The sequence below is a fragment of the Anopheles cruzii genome, chromosome 2, assembly GCF_943734635.1.
Source record: "Anopheles cruzii chromosome 2, idAnoCruzAS_RS32_06, whole genome shotgun sequence".
Classification (NCBI taxonomy): domain Eukaryota; kingdom Metazoa; phylum Arthropoda; class Insecta; order Diptera; family Culicidae; genus Anopheles; species Anopheles cruzii.
This window is the reverse complement of record NC_069144.1, coordinates 32,546,098-32,569,656: the sequence shown is the minus strand read 5'-3', so window position 1 is coordinate 32,569,656 and position 23,559 is coordinate 32,546,098. Positions and strand designations below refer to the sequence as shown.

General features: G+C 40.4%; 2 protein-coding genes across 4 annotated transcripts; both read left to right on the top strand.

The window, feature by feature from the left end:
- Positions 1-525: 525 nt before the first annotated feature.
- LOC128268358 (protein GDAP2 homolog) lies at positions 526-11,904 on the top strand. Of its 3 annotated transcripts, XM_053005416.1 has the most exons (9): positions 526-661; positions 732-856; positions 2,835-2,932; positions 4,686-4,709; positions 8,995-9,153; positions 10,644-10,797; positions 10,863-11,002; positions 11,092-11,290; positions 11,369-11,904. In XM_053005416.1, exons 1-9 carry the CDS (start codon positions 634-636, stop codon positions 11,423-11,425), a joined length of 984 nt encoding a protein of 327 aa, XP_052861376.1. In that variant the 5' UTR covers positions 526-633; the 3' UTR covers positions 11,426-11,904. The 3 variants fall into 3 exon arrangements, with proteins under 3 accessions (XP_052861376.1, XP_052861377.1, XP_052861378.1); XM_053005417.1 differs by lacking the exons at positions 4,686-4,709; positions 8,995-9,153; XM_053005418.1 differs by lacking the exons at positions 526-661; positions 732-856; positions 2,835-2,932; positions 4,686-4,709; positions 8,995-9,153 and adding an exon at positions 6,328-6,902.
- Positions 11,905-15,972: 4,068 nt separating this feature from the next.
- LOC128278898 (uncharacterized) lies at positions 15,973-23,470 on the top strand. The gene is made up of 8 exons (XM_053017624.1): positions 15,973-15,997; positions 16,195-16,610; positions 16,680-16,868; positions 16,940-20,783; positions 20,865-21,071; positions 21,140-22,277; positions 22,789-23,171; positions 23,244-23,470. The coding sequence occupies exons 1-8, from the start codon at positions 15,973-15,975 to the stop codon at positions 23,468-23,470; spliced, it is 6,429 nt and encodes a 2,142-aa protein (XP_052873584.1).
- Positions 23,471-23,559: the final 89 nt, after the last annotated feature.

Genomic DNA, 23,559 nt, shown 5'->3' with positions numbered 1-23,559 from the left:
TAACTGTTTAATTCGTTGTTGGTATGATTTTCTGGCTCCGGTGTGATGTTCGTAACACTTGTGAACGCGCCTTAAGTTAGGCAATTTTGATAGCTTGAATTCTTAACTTTGTTCACATGGATCACATCGAAAACGTACAGAAAGTATTAGAAAAGCGTAGAATTAACTCCTTTATATTTGATTTTGTTAACATCACTGTGTTCGATCAAACAAATAAATACATTCCGGACAAGCTTTCTTCGGATATCTTGCACTAGGTATTTCACATACTTGTTTAAGATGGAAGGTTCGGGAGTTCGTTTTTCAACTCTCTTACATTCTCCCTTGAGATGCTTTGATCTCTCAGCACATGCGATAGACCAACAGTTTACTGTCTAGTAGCGGACTGCGCTCATCGTTCTCTTGCAAGCATATCGGATGAATGCCGCAGTTACTCTTGTAAGATAGCCCCTTCCGGCGTTGTTTTCGAGGCCGTGTATGCTGTTATCGCAGACTCCTGATCAGTTGCTGCTTGCACTAGTTTGCTGCGGTAGTGCGCGGTTTATACGTGAATTTTATCAAGTTCTTACAGCAAATTGTAGTGTGGACTGTAGTTGTAATTATTAGTGGTGTGAGACAAAGCGTATTAGGAAGATGATAAACAATTCATTTGAATTTTCCTGTAAACCAAACTTTGAAAATTGTGTTATTCATATTATGAACGGCCATTAAAACATTCTGTTTCTTTATAGCTGATGACGACTCTGATACCAGCCCTCACGACTTGGAAATGGGTTCTGACGTCGAGTATAGTAATATCAACCTGAGTCTGGCAGCTCAACTAACTGGTACAGCGCACTCTTTTACACAAATGCAGGTGAGATGTGATACATTTAAAAATAAACGGATTTAACGCACTATGCATTATTCAACAACGCAAAGATACACAACGCAATTTTCTATTTTTAAATGAATTTAAACATTACTAACAGTAATGTTAAAACAACACCGTAAATCCTTACAGTGGTTTACGGTGGTAGTCTAGGCAGTCATTCAGGCGTCCTAAGCTTTCTAACGATAAACGTATTCACTACGTGACTACTTCACACCAAAGCACTGATGACATCCCTAATTCTTGTAAACTGTCCAACCTGTAACATATCAATACCTAGTAACATATCAATATCAGTTTACGATCATCAGTTGTGCCAAAATCCGTAGCTTGTGTGTATGTGTGTGCATGTTTTAACATCACAGTGTTAAGTCGAACGTAGAAAAAGCAAAAAATGGAAATGTAAATGCCAGCAGAACAGGATACTGTGGTGTCATACAAGAAAAATCTTGCTGAGTGTAACTGTGATGTGTCAAGTGAGATAAAGTAATAAGGCCTTAGATTGCAACTGTTGACCAACAAGCTTGATTTATAACGCACGGCGACTTTTTCATTACCTTTTACTTTTTGTTGCATTTTATCTAGAGCTTTGTTGCATTTGAACACTTGAAATTCCTTTCAATATAGTACAATTTGACTAGTTCATAGCATTAAGCATTAACAAACGAGAACTTTGCATTTAAAATCAAAATAACTTTCTTATTTGTTTAAAGAAGCTTTGAGCTCAATGAGTTACATCTTGACATTGACATCTTGTATTAACAATTTGTGTTACATTTGTTTGTAGCCACAGCGACCAATAATTTATGAAAGTTCATTAGCTCGGCTTATTTATCTGAGTGGTTGGAGAGAATTGTTTCTACGTCCATTCAATATTATTAGTCCAATATTATTCAATATTATTGTCCATTCAATATTCATGCAACGGAAGATGTAGTAGTCTGAAAGAGTAACATCTGCTTAATACAGCCGGGGGATTTACAGTTCCTATCCGATATTTTCCAGATAGGTTTTGATCGGTTTCCGGATGTATGGTTGTGTATTGTCATGTTGAAAAATCAGCCTGTAATGTCTTTTATCCTATTCTGGTCCTTTTTTGTCAAAGCTTTCTTCAAACGCATTAATTGTTGTCGATGGGATTGTTGTGGGATTGTCCATCAATAATTTCATTGGGTTTTAAAAGCTCACAGTACACCACACCTTTCGTATCCCACCCCTATGTATACAGCATATGTACAACCCTATGTGTACAGCATAACCTTTGCGCAGTGAACATTTTTACTTTGGTTGCGATGGACCTTTTCATCACCAGTGACGATTCGGTACAAGAACCCCTTTTTACTGCCGTGCAAGTAGTAATGAGGAAGTACTCCCCGCAAAAACACTTCATCAGGAACAAAACTCGACACTTTCAGATGCCAAAAAAAGGTGTTGTTTATACTTAAACCAAAAAAACCTATACTGCGTTAGATGCGTAATGGCTATAGCTGTCAAACACATATTTAATAAAACAAAATTGTGATTGCAAAAATTGTAAAAATTGCAAAAATTGTAAAACTGCAAGAATTAAATGGGCACCTAATATATTTTTGCTTTCTTTGCTGTATCCTCAGCCGTCGGTGAGGAAGTGTTCTTTAGTTAGTGTTACGCTGCAAACATTCATACGGAGGTTTGCTTCTTATATACTCATTTAATATACACTGGACTTAATTATATATACACTGGAATTAATGGACCGGTACTCCAGCCTATTGTCCAGTAGTGTTTTTGATTTTCTTTTGATTTATTAGTTCCTTTGAATGAATATTATGCGAAATGATAATATAAATAGCGAAAGCGTAAAGGTAAAGGAAATCACATTTCATTCATGCTAGACTAGAGAAAGGGTAGTTTGTAGTATTTATTGTTTATATTGAATAGCATTCATTATTAGTTTTATATCCTTTACGACATTTTTTTCCAGGGAGACTTGGATCGACAACGCTTACTTGGAGATCGACCTCGTATGGTGTATGAAAGTGTGCTTGATGATGGTCTTGAAGGAATAGAACATCAAGAAAGGTAAGTGAAGTCTGAAAAGCGAAATATAATAGTGCTAGTGTATTTTCAGAGTAAATTCAGTGAGTTATTGTTCATTATATACATAACATAAAACGTTTTCCACTATAAAGTATTGTTACTTTGTAACGTAATTGCTGGGGTTTCTTGAGTGCATTCAATTTTAAAGCTTTTGTATGCATGAATACTGTAAGAAATGGTTCGGGAGCCGCTTTTGATAAAGTTCAGCTTTAGTACATCTAAAAGCTTATGCCTTTAGTATATGTGCTCATATCGCTTCGTAGGTTCGCTAAACGTACACGATATTATCATTCTATTAGTTGTGCTTTCGCAGCGTGTCACAAGCTTTTATAATGTTTTTTGTGCGATATTAGACACGTTCCTATAATGTAACATTCGTTCCAAGTACGAATGGATAACATTGTGAATGTATCTTCAAAAGTTTAACTGATGAAATCTCGGACCATCTTACTATGTTTTATAATAATTGTATTTTACCTATCAATAGCTCGTTTTGCATGTTTTTCCAAACTCATTCTAACTATAACTTAATTTTGTCTTACAATTTACTAAAGGTTTATTTCACTGTCATAATGCAGTTTTTCACACGATGATAATTTATGATTATAATGAATGATTATAATTTTATTATGTTATTATGTATTGAGTTATTGTAGCGAAAAGGTTAGTGAACGATCTTGCAGGTTTTCCAATGATCTAGTTATTCACTATTACACGGTTATTATTGTTATTATTGAACATTTTCTTTTATTGATAAAAAAACTTAAAATTTGTTGAATTCTTCGAACAACGCAGGTATGCATTTATTCTGCATGCTCTGTAAAGTTGTAAATAATTTATGCCATGAATATTTCGATGCTTGATATATGCTGGTGGTGTAACGAACAGTCGATTTGTTCAAATGAACAAGTAATGCGTATCAAAATGCGGGTTTTATCTCATTTGAATCCTTTGCAACATGATCAGATATGTTTTAGATGTCTACCATTTGTGATACATGCTCAACTTTATTGTAGTAATGAAATAAGCGTTGTGTGGCTCTCTGGAATCACATGAAACGAAAGCTCGAGCGAGTGTTAAAATTGTAAACTGTTTTGCCTCGGTTGTTGTTGAGATATCTTTGTAAATTATCTTTGTTAAAATCTCGAAAATTTGTCTCTGTCTATCTCGAAAAATCAAATAAGATAACATTACTTTGCGATTTGCGCCTCCAAAAATGCTCGGAGAATTTGAGGAAACCTTGGTTGTTGTGTCAATACGAAGCGTAAGATAAACTCTTGGGATACATTTTTTTAAAATTCCGAACAAAGTACTTAAAGTCATACGGCGCACGTTCAATTTACATTTAACCATAGCGCAGTCATATCATTTTCATCCATCTGCATTATGACGGTAATCGCTCTGCAGTTGTTCTTAGATCGTAACCATAAAATCTGCGTCATTCTTCTTGTATCTCACTGTGCGACGGTTACTTTCATAAAGGAGCACGTATGTTTGAAATAAAATGTTGCTCCCGTTAGCATCCAGGTACGGCTTTAGCTTTTTTCTACTTTCTTCTGGCACATTCGAAACATTAGTTTCAAGCTTTGAACTATGAAACTTGATTAATCTTTAGTTATTTTGTTGGATATCAAAAATAAAAACACACACAGTCAATCATGCTTCAATCAAATATAAAATGAAACTAATGTAATATTAAAAAAATCTTTTTTGCAATTATGTCTTCAATATTTAGTTCACCTTTACTGGTGGATTGCGAGTGAGTATTTTCAAAATTCTTCTCTAGGTTTCCGTTTGGTTAGTTATGCCACAACTACAGTAACAAACTTCTTTTTTAACTAAGTTTTGGGAATCACGTTATTTTATATTTCCCTTTGATTTACTCTGTAGTACTTAGCTTTTTGATATTGGTGTTTGTGTTTAACTTTGATAAACTATTTGAAATCAGTACCACACTCATAGTAGTATAATAATAATAAATCATTTCAATGGTTTTGATATATTGAGGCATGAGAATGTTTAACATTAGCATTGTTGTTCTACTCTGATAACGTCAAAATTTAAACAATATCTCGAAACTGGAATACATTGATATGTTGTTTATTATTTCATATTTTATATATCAGATTCCGAAAGTATGTTGATCAACGCACAAATCATCTTATTGTTTTTGCACTAGAAACTCATATTGTTCGTTGTAGGGCTTTCAAAGCATTTCCTCTTTTGTCAGATTAACGCTTTGATCTAGAAGATTTCTATCCCCGACCTTTTTTGTCATCAAATTATGTAAAAGAGGCTATTTCTTCGAGGCATTTGTTGGTATTTTTGTAGGATCGGTGTAGCTTATAGAGGATTCAGAGCGAAGTGTTTACGAAACTGTGCTTTGTGATAATGATAGGGAAGAGTAGGGATTCATCGATCAGATCTTGTTACACACGGTATTATTTCTAAACTAATGGTTTAAAAAAACTGAATCTGATAGGATCTATTTGACTGAATTTAAATCCATACAGTTCTGATGTTAGCTCTCCATACACAATGTGTTCTCTTGGCCTCTCGTATTTTTCCTTATGAGTGTACTTTTGGTTGACGCAGAGAAAAAGAGCGTCGAGAGATATGAAATCAACAGTTCGGTGAGCAAAGTTTGCTCACCAACAACCATTTACCATTAAACTCGAAAAGCTCACGACTTGCAGCTCTCCTTTAGTTTCGTTGGTTCGTCAGTCATCGACCAGCACTAGGAGTTTCAACAGTTGGAATTGTTTTAGCGCGCCCGACTCTAGTATCAATTTTGAGTTTGATTTGTGCGCGATTATCACATCTGAGTGGTTTCAGTTCGGATTTGGCCGTCCGTTTTGTTCATCGGAGTAATTGAACAATTTCTCGTATTCTGCAAATTCATATTAGCTGGCTACAGTGATTATTTTTCGATCAAACCCGCTTGCTGCTGGTGCGTTTTCGCAGCTTTCATCGATTCGGCTGTTACGTTGCTTCTTCGCGTAAGACGGGTGTAGTGATTTTCCTGGTGATGAGAAGAAAAATCTATTTTTAAACAATCATACTTCTCTCTTTAATCGTCACTGCGTTTTTCTCGTTCGGTAGTGGGAAGAGAATTTATGTATTGTCGTCGTACAGAGTCGTGATTCTCTTTCAGGACACACACTTGAGGGAGAGAAAAATAAGGTTTCTATCGCATTTTCCGGTGTTTGGACCGAACTCGTGAATAGAATTCTTGATAACAAAAACAGTGTATTCACCTAAGTTGAATTATGTACTGACTTCTTGTTTGTGAGAAAACGAAAAAGAAAACAATTGTTCTAAAAAGTTTTAGTGCTTACTATCTAGTTGGTGGTTCACATTGTGGAAGAATTTGGTTCAATTCAGAATTGAATCGAGAATATGCGTAGTGCGTAATGCTAGTCGAGTGAGGCGAGTACCTAGTGAGTTCTGGTTTTAAATCGTGAACGCGCACAATGGAAATGCCGGTGTCAATCATTTTGTGTTGAAAATACTTTTTCTCGATGCGCTCTCTCAGCGAACTTGGCACAGTGTTTAATGAGTACATTGTTAAACTACTATTAAATTCAAAATATCAAAGTGGCATCCGTAAATTGGCTATGTAATTGGTGAGGAATCAATTTGTATTCTTAATTTGTGTTGCATCACCTCCGCATTCACTGGTTTTACGTCGCTTTGTCTAAAAGCAATAAAAACATTACCGAAGCGTAAAATTATTATCGGACAATATAAGTGGTTGGGCAACAATACTAGGTGAAACGTGCCCCGCGTGAAGAAAGAGACTTGAGTTTGTAGTGTCTGAATCATACTTTCCGTATTGCACAAACATGGCACAAATGGTTGCAATGGAATCGATCGATTTGAACGACGCGACCATCAGCATTCCACCCGAAATCCGGGTGGACCAGATACACATTGAAACACCAGAGGAAAGGTGAGATATTCGCCGTTCTGCGCGATAACTAATGGGTAAACTCTGTCGAAGAAGGATGTAAACGAATCCCCAAATTGAGATCAGTTTCTCTCGGGTCAATAGGCGAATATTGAATGAAGGCCTTATGTGAGGCTTATGTGAATCATACAATTGCTATAAATAAACTAAGCACAGTGCTGGTTATGCGCAATTGAAACCTCCAAACATTGAAAATGCCAGTGTTCGGGTAGGCTGTAAGGGTTTGTGGTTATTTTCTAACTAGGAAATGGTTTAGGCGATCATATGCAGCTGAAAAAAGCATCCGATCGATTGAACGAGTTTGGAAATAGATAATGCATTTTCCATTACATGCACCTAATCGCACCACTTAGAAATCCATATACATTGTAAACATCATTTTCTCGCATGCATGTTTCCAAATAACCTACACTTTCCAAAATACTTCTTAATTTTTTGGGCTAGTAATCTTTGATGATGCTTTGAAACCAAAGGGCTAGGAAAATGATTTGTGTATAAATAATATCGGAACATTTTAAAGCGGTGTTCAGATGTTCAGGCCCTTCATGCTTGCTAAATGCCAAAGGTAATGTGATACACCATGAGTTGCCAAATGCCTAGCACTATAAGCAAATTAGCTTACAATAGCCAAACGCCGTAGTTTGTGTTAGAAGATAATGATGGACAACAACAAAAATTTCAACGTCCTTCTAAAAAACGAATTAACGCTTTACACGAACTCATGCTTTCAAACTAAATAGCACCTAACTATTTTACTATGCGTTTAGAAGGTGTACACCTCATCTACACTTTTAATAGGCACCTTTCGGATCGCATCACGGAATCGTTCGGCTTTCACACGTCGTATTGTGAACCGTTTTCATAAGTTGTCATTCAACACTTTGTTCAGATTATACCATGCGGTCAAGTTACTTGATGTAACAGTTTATTGTGTTTCCTACTGCGTAATGATAGGTCACAGACCCATTTAACTTGATACTGTGAAGGTGCTATAGTGTGACAGATGTGTTGCTTTGCACGACTTAGAGTTATTTTTTAATGGCGACTGTTCGGTATATTGTATACTATCGCCGTTACGATTTGAATTTGACGTACCGTCATTTCGCCATTTCGCCATTTCGCCATGGCTCTCTATTTCTCTCCTTTATGTTTCTGTCACTCCATGCGTGATCGAGCGCGTTTCGGCTCGATCCTTCAGTTCACGTCTACACGAGCGAGAATAAAGACATTCCATCAGAGAACTGTAAATCATTTTCCTCAAGTTGAACTCCCGGTTTTCATGCTACGGGAAACGCATGATCAGCGACTTTGAATTGAATGGCACATGTTCTCTACGGCGAATTATTACAGAATGCGGCCAACACTCCCGTAATTTAATTTAAGTCAGAGTGATTTGGAATTTTAGTTTGTACGGTTAATTTATTTTACCTTGTCCGAAGTTTGATGATTGAACAGATTATTATTCGTCTAATAAACTATGAACATATTTTGTGTGTTCGAGACGAATAATCGATAGACCAGCTTAGAACTAGTAGAAACTAATAACTGATAAGATTGGGCTTCGAGCAGAAAAATCACATTTTTCTTTTCTACTAGCCTTGTTTGTGTTATATGTTTCACTTAGGAACTGCTTACAAGCTTAATCGTGTCTCAAGTTGTAGTTGTTTTCAGTTTATGGCAGGTACAATTTTATTTCGATTAACGTATAGAAGGAAGTAATTCATATTCTCAATTTTTGTTTTGTTATATTACTAGTTCTATTGGCGGCATTGCAGAGTTTTTCTCAATATTAATTTGGCCATTTTGTTCCTTTTCTACACTTGCCTTGTTTCGCAGTAATTATAAGTTGGCTTCAAGTGTTTTAAGTTTATTCCGTACAAGAATGATGGTGAACGAACGTATTGAATGGTAGTGAATTCTATAACAACATTTATAACATTCTCCGGTTTGATTGTTGGTTTTTTAAAACAAGTTTTCATACTTTTCAGACCAAGATTCCAATGGATTCGAGCTTTACCGAAAAGCATATTATGTCAATCGATCCAGTACTGAGATGATTTTTTCTCTTTTCTAGTACGACCACAGAAAACTATTGTCCGGAGATGATTGGGCATGTACTAGCCACACACGTCGGCAAACGGACCCGAATTCTAGACGGGTCGTTTACGTATGTTGAACTGATGAAGCACTACAACTCGTCGCTTGACGATAGCGAATGGCAAAAGGAAAACCTGTTAGTACCAATCTACAGAGCGATTTCAAAGAGCTGCTTCTTTTCGCGGCTATGATTTTGAAAAATGCGTTTTTCGCTAAATTGCTTTTCGCTTGAGACTTGAGTATAAGTTTTTTTTGTTATTTTACATTTTGATTTTGTAAATGTCAAACTAGTATTGCTTGTTACGTCGTTTTATTATTTGTAATAATTTGATTCGTTTGATTTGCGCTAATTTCAGACTTTTTTGGCAATCATTAGCAAATCACGATAATGTTGTGTCGTGTATAATTTTTTATTTGATTTGTAGTGTAGTGCTATGTGTCACACCTTTTCAAAGTCCATGACTCAACATGATAATTGTTGTGTTAGCAGCCAAGTGATAATCAACCAAGTTACGATGGACTTTCTAAATATTTTACTGATTCACTCGCTGTCGTATGTGTGGTCCATGTTTTGTCCATGGACACCCGCAATTGAAATGTGTGCTGTGTTTGGGAATATGTTTTGCGAAGATGTTTTCACATACTAGAGAATGTTCAGAAAATGTATCAGATGATATAGGAGATCAGGTTGATGTTGTTGGTCATTTTAACATTATAAACTATTGTTAGCTTAATGGCGAGAATGAGCCAGGACGAATTGTTCAATTGGGCATGGAACGTAATAAAAGAGTATTACATTTTAAATACACAACCAAGACAAGAGATTTAAACACGTTTTCCTTCTGTAACCTTTTCCTTTATTCGCCAACAAAAGCACGTATCGCTTAATTATTTCTACCTTTATCCTAGAGTGGACATACATTCAAGGGCAAGTTTCAAGGCTTCTCATGCAATGAATATGTGTTTCTGATGGCTATTGAGACAAAAGCCAGCGGGTGCAATCTTTGAACGCGCAAGCAAGGTACAGCGAAAACCAAAATTGTAACGTCGAGCCTTGACCACGTTCGAAGGTCGTCCTTGACGGTGACGTGGAGATCTCATTGGAGACGGATTGCTGGTTTTGCTTTTTATGGCATATTTCCATGCTATTTTTTCTGCTTGACGTACGCGATGGAATTTAATTACATTTAAGCCTGCAGCGACCCAAGCTGGAGAAGTGACATTCGAGTGCGATGCTTCAGTTCAATTTTTTTTTCTAATTGTATAATATGGATTTATAGGTCCATAAACACAAAAATATCTTTCACTTTTTGATTGAAGCATGAAATGAGCCTATGATCCAAATGGATTCACTAAGCTTTACGGTTCATGTTATGATCACTTTCCGCTTCGGCTATGTATGATCACTGTCGGTTGTATACACACGGACGGGTGGGAATCATTATATAGAACGCTGATTGAAAATGCATTTACATCGAACGATTTATTTAGTGTCAAAATGAAATAATATTTAGTAATAATAATAATGATGAAATAATTAGAAATAACAATAACTGATGTTATTGTGTTACTTCGAGTTGGATTTTCAAACTAATGAGTTTCTACATCCTTTTTTTCAATTGTTAGATACGAGAGATTACTAAGACGAGCCAAAACGGAAGACCTATCGGAAGTGTCTGGCATTGGATGCCTGTATCAAAGCGGCGTTGATAGACTTGGCAGACCCGTTGTTGTGTTTTGTGGCAAATGGTTTCCTGCACATAACATCGATCTAGAAAAGGTTATATTGAATGACATTATATTCTATTTTAAACAATTGTTTAACAAAAATAATTTCAACAATAGGCCTTGCTCTATCTGATATACCTACTGGACCCAATCGTCAAAGGTGATTACGTGATCGCTTATTTCCACACTCTGACCAGTTCAAACAACTACCCTTCTTTGCAATGGCTGAAGGATGTCTATAGCATACTGCCGTACAAGTAAGTAGCGTCACGAAATGCAAATTCTTCGGTAATATGATGTCATTAGGTGGCAAAACTCATTTCGAAAACTGAACGTGTGTTTTTAGATACAAGAAAAATTTAAAAGCGTTCTATATCGTGCATCCAACCTTTTGGACAAAAATGATGACTTGGTGGTTCACAACGTTTATGGCTCCAGCGATCAAAACCAAAGTTCATTCACTTCCTGGTGTGGAGCACTTATATTCTGCCATCGCGAAGGATCAGTTGGAGATTCCGGCCTATATAACCGAGTATGACATGGCGGTAAGTTCCAAACTGGTGGAAAAGTTTGTGTACCCCTTCGGATGTCCGTTTTCATTTTGGTTTTTATAACAATTTCAGACGAATGGTATACATTACTTCCAACCTATTACCAACACTTCTTCACCAGCATCCTAAGCGTCGAACAACGTCGCTTTCCTAAACTTTCGTCTAAGCGGTCAGCTATGAATTAACCTTATGCACAAGTGATCATTATACTCCGGAAGCTCGTTACGGTACCACCGTTCTCCACCAAAGCGTCAAATTTTCATCCAGTCAAACGTTTACACCTATTGCTAGTAAATGCCTCAACCTATACCTTTAGCAGAAAAGCTTTTCGTTGGACTTTATTTAGGTGAAAGTAATGTCGTGTTAAAAATACTATAGTAAGTAGAACTGAAACCGAAATCTTGGCTTCCCATTGAATGTTGCATATGGTTGGAAGGTCGTTGGATGGAACGAAATCTAGGCAGTTAATAGGTAGCTACATCCGATAAACTGTCTTATTTAAAGAACAGTTCGGCTTATCAGCTTATTGTTATTGTTTTTAAAATTATGTTTAAAAATATCGTTCAATACGTGGTCACGATTGCGTATGTGTAGGAACTAAAACAAAATAACTACAAATGTACCAATATCGGTAGCAATCCAAATCAATTCATTATAAAACATGAAGTTTGATTAGATCATTGTTTGATAGAATCGGCTTCCCGACAAAGTCCTAGTAATTTGTCGATAACCACGTAAAAATGACTTTCATTTCCAAAAGCAACTTTATTTAACCTTTGATATTGATATGCTCGTTTGGTGCGTTAGCAATCATACCGGGTGTTGGAATTAATCGATTCAACCAGCATATTTGTGTCGGTATAACTTTAGACTACCAAATATCAAACAGTTTTCCTCAAGTTAGATCATTGTTACTAGAGCCGAACTAAAATGGTTTTAAACAAATTTACTATCTTAGCTTTGGTTACTGGTTTTTTTATCCACATAGACTATCAAGATATAATATACGTGTATTGAATTAGTTTATGTTTTGCTAGAACTATTTTGAAAGATCATTGTTACTCAAATGTTCCATTGTTATCATGCCCAGAGTGTCTTTCGATAATAAATGTGTGCACCACGGTGTGTACTGTTACTTCATTTCAATACGTTGACGCAATCAAACAACTTCTAACTTACAAACGTGCATGAACGTATTTCGTGGAAGAAAATTCAACTAACATTGTTAATGTGAACTTTTTCGCGAAACAACAACGTTGAACAAGGAGATTATTATATAGGAGATATAAACCTGTTAAAACCTAGATATGAACCGTTTATACTAGATATGAACCGAGCTTTGGATCTCGACGAAGCATGCGCATGCGCTAATACTACAAAACCGAAACCGAGAGAAATAGTAGAAGAAACTGCACGAGATGATAACAACACTAGCAATAGACCATTTGGTTCATACATACAAAATGTATGTATGAATATAAGTAAAGATACATATATAATGGCAAGTTAGTAGCATATAATGGTTTAAAGGCAAGCATTGCGAAAACGTAATCCTGGTGTGAATTGTTTTAAAGAAAATCGAAACGAGGACGATTAAAGATGAATAAAAGGGTTATGTTTTATTAGAAAAAGACATCACATGTCTTTTCTCTGTGTGCTTCTCAAATTATCTTGAAAAATGGTAAATCATTAATCACAGGACAGGTTACATAAAAATTAAAAAAAAGTCTTTCCTGATCGAGACTATTAATAGGCGGTTTTCTGGTGATTTACATGTAGTTTTTACCGGCTGCGTTATATTAGCTTTGAGATTGCGCATTATGGAACCTAAGAAGGGAACTTTATAAAGCTGAAACAGTATTCGTTGGTATAGTATGCTTTGAGACATAACTTTTATGTTAAGTGAAGGAAGCGAATGTTATGAAAAATGCAAACTACCACAGTTGCATTTTCTGCGACTGTTGCGTTTGTCGTATTTTTTGTATTGTTGAAATAGGAGCTTTAACTAACGAAGCCCTTTGAGCTATGCCTCGAATGTTTTGCTCTTTTTTTGGCCGTTATTATTTGTCTCGCTGTCTGTCTCATAATCGTGTGCCAATTTTCCTTCGTGATTGAAATTTCGTATGGTGCAACCTGAAATACGATGACGACAAAAAACAATCATTCCACAAAAAGGAAATAACATTCTTACAAAGTACGATTGCATCCCAACAAAATTTTCAGGGCTTGTAGATAAAGTAGTGTAAAGCTAGTCAAACAATGGCAAATGAAACGAAAAACTTTAAAGCTAAGTTGTGAAATATAATAAAGGAATCATTCGCTGCAAGAGTATTAACTTGGCGAACAAAAATGTTGGCTTTGAAATTATTTGGGAAAAGAACAAAAAGCGCATGCTACACACACAACGCGAAGCTAAAATCAGCAGATGAACCAAGCAAACACCAATTACTTGTCTTGTACTTGAGTGATGAAAAAGTACACAAAATAAGTAACTCAAGCAAACCGACCGATAGCTTATACTTTAGATTATAATAGTTACCATACGATGTACGATTTACGTTGAAGTTTGACTTAAACCTTGTAGTGATTAGTCGCGAGCACATTTTGAATTGGGTGAAGCGCACTTATTTAGGGAAGGATATAAACTAACATAGTTGTTCCGCAAGGAAACTAATGAATAAGGTACGCCTGACTCATGCATGTATATAGAACAATTGTGTTTTGTTGCGAGAACTTAAACGATTTAGAAAATAAAAGAAAACTCCCAAACTGTTTGCAGCAGCGTAGCATAACCAGCCGACCAAAACGCTCGTAATAGGAATGCTTTACCCAAGAAGCTCAAGAATATTCAAGATTATTTCTATTCGTATGTGCGAAACCATATAATCAGATACAGGGCAGTGTTTGAGGATAACAAAACACTAAAAATAAAAACATGTTGATTGATTGGTTGACTGGAAATTACTGATGACTTCTTATTAACATGTAATCATAAACCCAAACAAATCTTCATGATCGTTACATCGCCGTTGTAAACGATTGTGTTTTCGTTGCTACGTTCTCCCTTTCTTCCAAGTTTTTTTTTTACTTTCTCCGTACATGCATTGACTTTTGGCCGAGCAAATTTCTACGATCACGTGCACTTTTCGTTTTTGCAACTGAGCGTGGCTTAAGTTCTTTCGGTTCAGCATTTTGCTACAACTAAAGGTTACAAAAGGTTGTCCAGATCATGGTATCCAACACCTCGAGCGCATGCCTTGTAGCTAGGCCGTCCTATACGCTCAAGGTGAGCGCCCAACGCGTAATTATTAGACCGAAGTCTAGACATCATTCAAATGAACGCTCGGTATACCGACACCAAGACCGCAATGAGACTTGTGGTCTGGTCGAGTAGTGGAACCGCCCAAGCCCCCCCGTGTCGCAATCCGCAAACACTTCGAGGACGTGGTGGCGGTTTTTGCGTGTAGGATGTCGAGATTGCAGTCACAATGCATAGATTCGCTATCCCATATCCCAGCTTTCATTTGATGAATGTCGATATGAACTATTGCTCCTCAATATTTTGCGAGCTGGGCAATCCCGTTGGTGCCTGGTGCTTTGTTATGCTTTAGTCGACGGATGGCCTTCCGGAACATTGGATAGGCGCCAAAACCGCTGATTCTCGAGGTATTGCTTGAAGTCAACGTAGATCATGCTGGTTGAAGATCGACCCATATTAGTATGATGGGCCAATGGTAACCAGTAAAAGTAAGAAGGTTCAGAATGATATGGTCTTCGAGCATTTATGAAAACAATTAGTACTCTCAGGTCAAGGATTTATCATATTGAAGACGCTACTACTACAACTTACTACATACCATCGTTATGTCACTTCCCACACTAAACGCCATAATTCACTTACTTTTGAATTTGTCTCACATTACAAAACTTTAATTGTCGATAGATGATGGTCATGTCCGTTATCACACTTTGATTGTTTTATCATTGGGCTTCTTGTATTGCTATCTGATTGCAATTTATCAGATAAGAAAACCAATCGCCGGATGCTAGATAGAGGCCTATCATACACAATTCGGACCGACAAATTTTAAGAAGCAATAGCGGTGCGCTAGTCTGTGGGAAGGTGATGCGCCGAACAGTTGTGGCACGACTAATACTCTTGAAACAAGTCTTGCCGAGGGAAAGTGTCGGTTGTTTATCTGTTTTCAACACGAGTTAGTACATTGGTTTGCCTGTTCTCCGCGAACAATGCGAAAAATTAGTTCCAATGGTTAAATCGAATTCTCTGACTGATGCGCGACCAGGCCGTTGGTGGTGGCTGTGGTTGGTTGTGCTGCAGATACTGTTTTTGCCGTGTTCAGGAGCAGACGATTTAGGTGAGAAATATTGTTCACTGGGCTCTCTACCAACCTGTAACTAAAAACGTGCTCCGAAATATGCCTGCCACTTGTCTGTCGGTGACATCTCGTCAACAATTTGGGCAACTGGCCAACAAAGTAAAGTGCCAACGATACACGACGTTATCTGACGAGCAATTACATCCATCATGCATTTGTTAATTGATTGTTCGAACAGTCCATTTAATGTGCCGCACTAATGTCGTGGACATTTGACGGATTGGATCGGCATGTACTTAGCGGACAGTTGAAAGCTGAAAACTACACCTGACCCAAAAAATGGCTAGGGCTCAATCAGAAACTGGTAAGATTCTGTTACCTGCTTCGTTTGCCGTCTTTCGTTTGTGGGAAAACATCCGGCACACGACCCGAAGGGTAATTTTCGTGGCAAGCTCTTATGAATTGCGACTGTTTGTGTAACACTTCACTTTCCCTCTGTTTCTATGAAATATTCTTCTGCCAAACAATGAGCATGTATTTTATACTAACCGAGATATCCAGATTGCGCGTCTCCGTCACTTTCTTTTAGTGGTCTGTTTCCCGCCGTACCGGAAGTGTCTACTACCGTTGGGGTGGGATATACGCTGGCCACCTATGAGGTCACAAACGTTAAATCTGTTAGCGTGAATCCCGCGGAAGATGATAAGCCGGTATATATTGACGCTACGATTGGCGATGGAAAGCTTATCATCACGACGAACCAACAGTTTACTCGCTTCGAAGAGCTCGATAGTTACGCGTACTTTTTCAATATCGTCGTCTTCCTGTGCGAGTCTGGGACGGTACGGCAGATGAGCTTCAGGCAGAACATCAAGGAAGAGAACAATCATCAGCCACAATTCAGCCAAGAAGTGTACGAAATCAAGGTTCCGCTACCGCTCCCGCGGGACTTTGACATACAATTGTTTGCAGACTATGTAAGATGCACCTGGCAATCGACCTACATCTGGCAAATGATGATGGACTGATTCGTCTTGGTTTTGCAGGGCAACCGGATAGTGGCCTATGATAAGGATATAACAAAGAATAAGATAACGTTCACGATCGATGAGAATGATTACTTCACCGTGTCCTCCAGTGCTGGGTCTTCTCGAGCAGAGTTCGTTGTGCAGGTGAAAACGAAGCATGCCTTAACGAAAATTACGCAGCCAATAACGCTGCAAATTTCGGCACAGGTAAGTTACCCTTTCACCCCCCCGGTTGTGGTAAAAGATTACCATTTCCACTGCTTATGTACTTTCCCAAGGACGAGTGGATTCCACCACTGACAGGACATGCACGGCTAACAGTGTCCAGTGATCCGGTCAATGAATTCGTTGTACCTCCCGAGTTTGGGCAAAGTCTGTATAAAACGGAACACAAGATAGGAGATGCATTTGATGCTCGTTACGTCAGCTTATTGGCCGGTACCTACGATTCGACGGTACAGTATCAAGTGAGCGGTGACGACCAAGTCTACTTCGTCCTCAATGCCAGTGTTGATCGGCAAACAGCGGCCGTGTCTTTGCGCCCAGGTGCGCAGATTGCGGAAGGAAAGCGAATTCTCACAACAGTCATCGAGGCTAGCAGGACAGGGGCCGAAAATGTCGGTCGAACGGCTTTTGTCGTCGAAGTGAAGAGCGTGGCGCCTGTCGACTTTGAGGAGTCTCTCTACACCGGCTCCATTGCGGCAAATAAGGAAATAACACTCGTCAAACCGATTAGCATCAAACCAGAGACTGGTGACGACAGCGTAAAAGTGGCTCTCGCCGGAGAAGATGCCGAATATTTTACCGCTACCTTCAGTAACAACCGAGTGACGATTAGCTCTTCTGCGTCGCTGTCGGACGAAGTTATCGCGAAGAACAGTTTTTTTCTGCTAACCATTCAGGCCGAGAAAGCTAACGCAGGCGTAAGTGAAACGCTACTTGTGTTGGCGATCGTGAAACCGGATACGAAGGTACCTCAGTTCGAAAAGTCCGTATACGAAGGAACTTTCACCGCATCTACCGGGGTCCTTGAGCTTCCTGTCGTCAAAATTTCGTCCGACAGCTATGTGGAAGGGCTGACGTTTGCCTACCAGGGCGATGTGGATCTCTTCAGCGTGCGAACTTCCGGAGGGACAGTTAGTATTGTGCCGAACAATATCACCCCAGAAAAGTTGGCAGGCAAAGCGTACCTTCTTTTAACCATCGTTTGTACGTTGGACGGCGCAGGAGTGTCTCAGGCGGTTGCGGTCATGAGCGTCGCTCGGCCCGTGGCTGTGTTGCCAAAGTTTGCAAGAAACTTTCTCCAAGGAACGTTGGATGAGAACACGCTGCAACTGAGCATTGCGAATGTGGAGATTCTGTCAGAGTCCTTTTCCGGTGACACCGTTGTTAACTTGATCGATGAACGAGGGTTGTTCGAAATTTGGCCCTATATCCCGGAAAATGTGTTCAAGCTGTACTTGAAAGGTTCGGTGACCAGTGAATCGCTCCGTGGCACCACGCACGTGCTGGTGACCGTAGAGGCACAAAATCCTAACTCGGAAAAGGCGTATTGTATGCTGTCTGTGGATATCGTCCAAATCGTGGCTCCGAAGTTTGAGCGGCTAATCTACGACGCACTAATCGATGAGTCCACAAGGCAACTACAGGAACCACTAGTGGTGAAGCTCAGTATCGAGACGGCCGACGAAAGTGTGCAGTTTTCGTTAGATGGACCTGATTCTTTGTACTTCACCTTGAAACCTTTTAATTCGCCGTTGGACGGTACAGAACTCAGCCTGAAGGAGCCTTTGAATGATACAGATTTGGAGACTCGGGATCACTTTCAGTTCAGCATCAGGGCAACGAAGCCACGCTCGACGGTTGTTGCGGCTGTCCCCGTAGTGGTGTACGTCAAACGGTTGTTTGTTAAATATCCACGGTTTGTAAAACCTGTCTACAAGTCGCGGATATCGAAGGATATGCAGCTGATTCCCTTCGAAAGCATAAGTCTCGTGCAAGGAAGTTACGTGGAGACAGCAATAGTGTCGATACGGGACAGTAACACAGAACTGTTTGGAGTGCAGCTGGTTGAAGGAACGGTGACCATACAGTTACTTAGGGAAATCTCACCCACAGATCTGAACGCCGTAGAACATATTGAATTCGTGCTGGAATGCAAAAATGCGGAAATGGCATCAGGATTTACTACCATTATCCTGGATATTGACCGTGTCCCGAGCCCCGAATTCACACAATTGCAGTACAATGGAGAGCTGAAGGAAGGCGCCAACGATATCAGACTGAGTCTGCCGATGTCCCTCACGCCGGAAACTATTGACAGCAACATACGATACACCGTTCAAGGAGCCGATGCTTCGTTAGTTCGGTTCGTGGAATCGGCAGATGGGTCTCTAGTTTGGTATCTTCGCGATGACGTTTCCGTCGAGCAAGTGAAAGCACGATCCGAAATATACTTCCTCGTAGTTGCAGTGAATCCTTTAAACACCCGCCAGCAGCCGCCATCCGTTGCTTCCTGTTTGGTCCGAATTGCGCACCCTATCAACCCGATCTTCTCGCGTCCTTCATACGAAGGAACCCTGGTCGAAGGACAACAAGCAGTGGAATTTACAGAAGAACCAATCACGCTCGGAAGGGAAAGTGTGCTGGAGACCACGGAAGTTGCGATCAAAGATCCAAAGTCTCCCTCAACCTTCTTCGAAGCAACGATCAACGATGATCGTAGCACTGTGCGAGTCCAATTAAAGGCCGGCGTAAAGTGGGACCAAATTCGTTCCCAAGTCTACTTTAGCCTGTTGCTGCAAGCTTCCAATGCCGAATCTGACCGCGCAGAGGCGCACTTGTTGGTAAAAGTGGTAAACGCCCCGGCAGTAACGCCGGTTTTTACGAAGCCCATCTATCGGGGATCTCTGCAAGAAGGCACAAAAGTCGTTCTGTTTTCCGCACCCGATGTAATTGCTGTAGATCCCACCACGATAATGGACACGTTTCAGTTCTCCGCGACCGAGAACGATGCGGAGCTGTTTAACCTGGAGTTCACAGAAGAGAACATATTCCGGGTGTCCTTGCGTGACGACATCTCACCGACGGCCATCGAAGGGCGCGATCTGTTGAACTTCGTCCTTACCATCAACAACGCCTACAGTGCCGGTGACTCCGCGACTGTTTTGGTCACTATTAAACTGGACGATATAATCAGCCCTATGTTTTCGCAATTGGTATACAACGGAAGCATTACTGCCGGTGCGAATGAGATCCAGTTGCACCAAGCCATCGTCCTAAACGCGGGTACTTTTAGTGAAAACACTGACGTCGGGCTCGGCGGGCCAGATGCACAATATTTCACCGCCTCACGCCAAGGAGCTAACGTTGAGTTGAAACTAAGGGTTCCTGGCAACAGCGAACTCACCGGAATCGGCCATCTTAATGCGTACGTTCAGGCGACGAATCCAGGAAGCGATACGGCGACAGCATTTATCGCGATTGATGTTCTGAGCGTAGAGTCACCACAGTTCGTGCAGAGCGCATCTTATGGAATTCTTGAGGAAGGTTCACGGACCGTCACGTTCCTCGGAGGGTTGGAAGTGAAGATCGTGCTCTCCAGCACTGAACCAGGATTCCAGTGGAACTTGGCTGACGACGATTATCAGCTGTTCGATGCCGTTCTAGTAGACGATCTCTTCCAGTTCACCCTAAAGGCGTCCATCACGGACGAGCAGCTTGGGGCCAAGCCGTTGCTGACGTTTGGTGTAACGCTTAAAAATCCTGCAAGTGGCACAGTCTTGTCCAGGGTAGTGATCAGTCGCAAACTACCGGCACCGGCATTTACACAATCAGTGTACGGGGGATCGTTCACTGACGACTTCAGCCCGGTGCTCTCCGATGTGATCGCGATATCAGAAAATACTTTCTTCAATGGAGTAGTTACCGTAGTCATCAAAGAATCGAACGTAGACTTTCTTGCAATCGAACAAAGTGGTCGCTACGTGCAGCTGCGACTGTCGAGCCCGATCACCATTGCGGATTTCCAAGGCCTAGAGACCGTTCATCTTTTGATTGAAGCTAGAGCAGCTGAAGGCAGTACAGGATCTTGTGCTGTCGTGCTATCAGTTCCGGAAGGAAGTAAGCACCCCTCATGCTGTATATGTATAACTTACTTAAACTTAAACACTTAAACACAAGCGACTGTATGTTCTATTGTAGCACCCTGCATTTCATTGCCACCCATTGTGGACTGCTCAAAATGTTACAACTGCAACACCAGCGGAGTGCTTAGTGATGTACCGGTGTTCGAGTACGGCAGTTTCCAGTTCCAACTGAGGAGTGATACAAGCGGTGCGATCGGGTCCGTTAGAGCTACGGTGAAGGATCCGTTGGTCGTGGTAGATCACCAACTTATTACCGACGATGGTAAGTTGATTTTTCAAGTAGATATTTTGTACCTCCTTCTAAATTGCTTCTCGCTTTCGTATCTCCAGCGTATCTAAAGTTGTATGTCACCATAAGCGCTGAGGGAGCACTGAGCTTGATACGTCCAATTGCCCCCAGTGAGTATCGGTTCTCTGTGCGTGCTTCTAACAGAGAAGCAGGAAAGCAATCTTCCGTCGGAGTCATGCTGGATGTTCTCAGTGAGTACGAGTGTACTGAGCAGGGCATTAAAATGCCAACCGTGGACAAAACCTTGGTCGTGTTGCATCTAGATGAAGAAAGTCCACACCCGACCATCTTCCCAGTGGGCTTAAACGTGTGTGAGTACGAAATTTTGAGCCAAAGTCCGCTAAATGATTCCTGGCCATATTTTTACATCGACTCGGAGACTGGCTGGCTGGCGTCACATAGTTTCGATCGAGAGGATCACAATTTGTTCGCCGGTATGGAGGTGCCACAGTTTCAATTGCGCTTGAAATTGGTGTGTAGCAGCGAAGAGAAGTTATTCCGTGCCAAACGATCGCTCATCGAGACAAACAGCATCAACTACGCACCGGACGCAACGATAATTAGTATCGTGGTCGACGATATAAACGATAACGATCCACTCTTCGTTCAGCCAGCGATTACACCAGAAGCAGTGACCGTTGTCCATCTTGCGTATCCTCAGCCAGCATTGGCCGCCAGACTGATGTTACCTTATCTAACCATTTTGGAAGCCACCGATGCGGATCAAGGGCTGAACGCGAAAATTCGATACAGTTTAGCGGAAAACGATCAGTTCATGGTCGAGCCGGACAGTGGTGGGATATTTCCAAGTCGAAATGCTCTAAAAGAGGAAGCTCGCGTTGAACTCACTGCCATTGCTACGGATCGCGATGGTGAAGCCGATGGACGGAGTACAAAACTTGCGCTGAGCGTACAACGGTTGGAAGTGAATCAAATCGCCATCGTCACGTTGGAGACTGCCGAGAAGATCGCAGTGAGTGCTTTGATCGAACAAATCAATGGACAAGAAAATTTCCGCCTTGCAGTACTTCATCAGGCGTACATACCGTCGACTGATCGCGCCGTGAGACGAGAGGAGCAAAATGGGATACAAATGCTCGATCAACACGGCACTGTGCGGTTGGTGGTTTATGCGATGGACAACAGTAATGAACTTTTGCATGAAGACGTTATTCGAAGGTATGTGCAGGAAGTATAATATGGACACCGCATCGAACTATCTTTTTGGATATCATGCATTTTTTATTCTCTTCACCGTATTAGCGTGTGGTCTTAGCACATCGACTGTATTGGAAGTTTTCAGAAGCGTGCCCAAATTCGTACGATATTATGTGTATGCCCTGAAAACTACGAGATAACTCGTAATTGGTGTCCTAGGAAAGAACGTCACTAGCCCAGCCAAGAATTCCATGAAGTGATAGTTTAAACTTGTGATGTTTGAAACTCGAGACAGAGAAAAACCAAAAAAAAACTTGGTATGATTTAAACAACAAGATTTCGATAAAAAACCTTAAAATCGCCCTCTATCAATGGTGGGCTCAGTTCAGACAGAGCAAATAACGCATTCCGTCATTCGGCATTCTCAATCGTCTATCCTATTCATCGTATTCTAACATCCTTACACTGTAGATACAGATTCAAGTAATAATGTAATGATTTTTATTAAACTCACTCATCCTTTCGTTTCAAGAGCGATTCTGGAAGCAGTTCCTAATCTGGAGGCATCGGCGATTGTGTCCGTCAATGAAGTTTTGTGCTCCGATCACGAGAATGCATGTGCTGAAAGCCTACGGCACCAGTCAAGTCACAGCGGACTGATCGCGTCTACTTCCGTTTTGGGCTCGTTGTTACTTATCTGCTTGGCAGTCGGTAGCGTACTGTACTTCCGGTACGTGCGACCACTGTCTAAAGCGGGCAAGAATGCCTCTGATCTTGAGCAGCTGGAGAGTGATTTCGATCCCAGCCCTCCACCGACTCCACCGTCATTGGGAATTCCCAAAGGGAACAATTTGGAGCCAGCGACTCTTGAGGATCGGAAAATATCCATCAACATCTCTGGTATCACCATGCAAGGTGCGTAGCAAACAAAGCCGTACGATCGCAGAGAACCACTAATGATCGGTTCTTAACTATACTTGTCAACAGATTCAGAGGACAACTTCATAGCTGGCAATCGGCTATCGCGTGCTTTGGACGAGCGATTAAATGAAGAAGATGAACATGACGTTACACTAGGGACGGAATCTACGAGTTTTCGGGAAGTTGGTAGCGAGCCTAAAAATGTAAAATTCAATGAACTAGTTGAACGAATCGAGGTGCAGGAGCATCGCAGCGACGATGACGAAGATTCGGTGTACCAAGCAAGGTTGTAATAACGCATTTACGGCAAATGAAATGTATTCTCGACTTTACAGCATCGTAAGGAAAATTACGCATTTAAGTAATATGGAATAAAAACTCA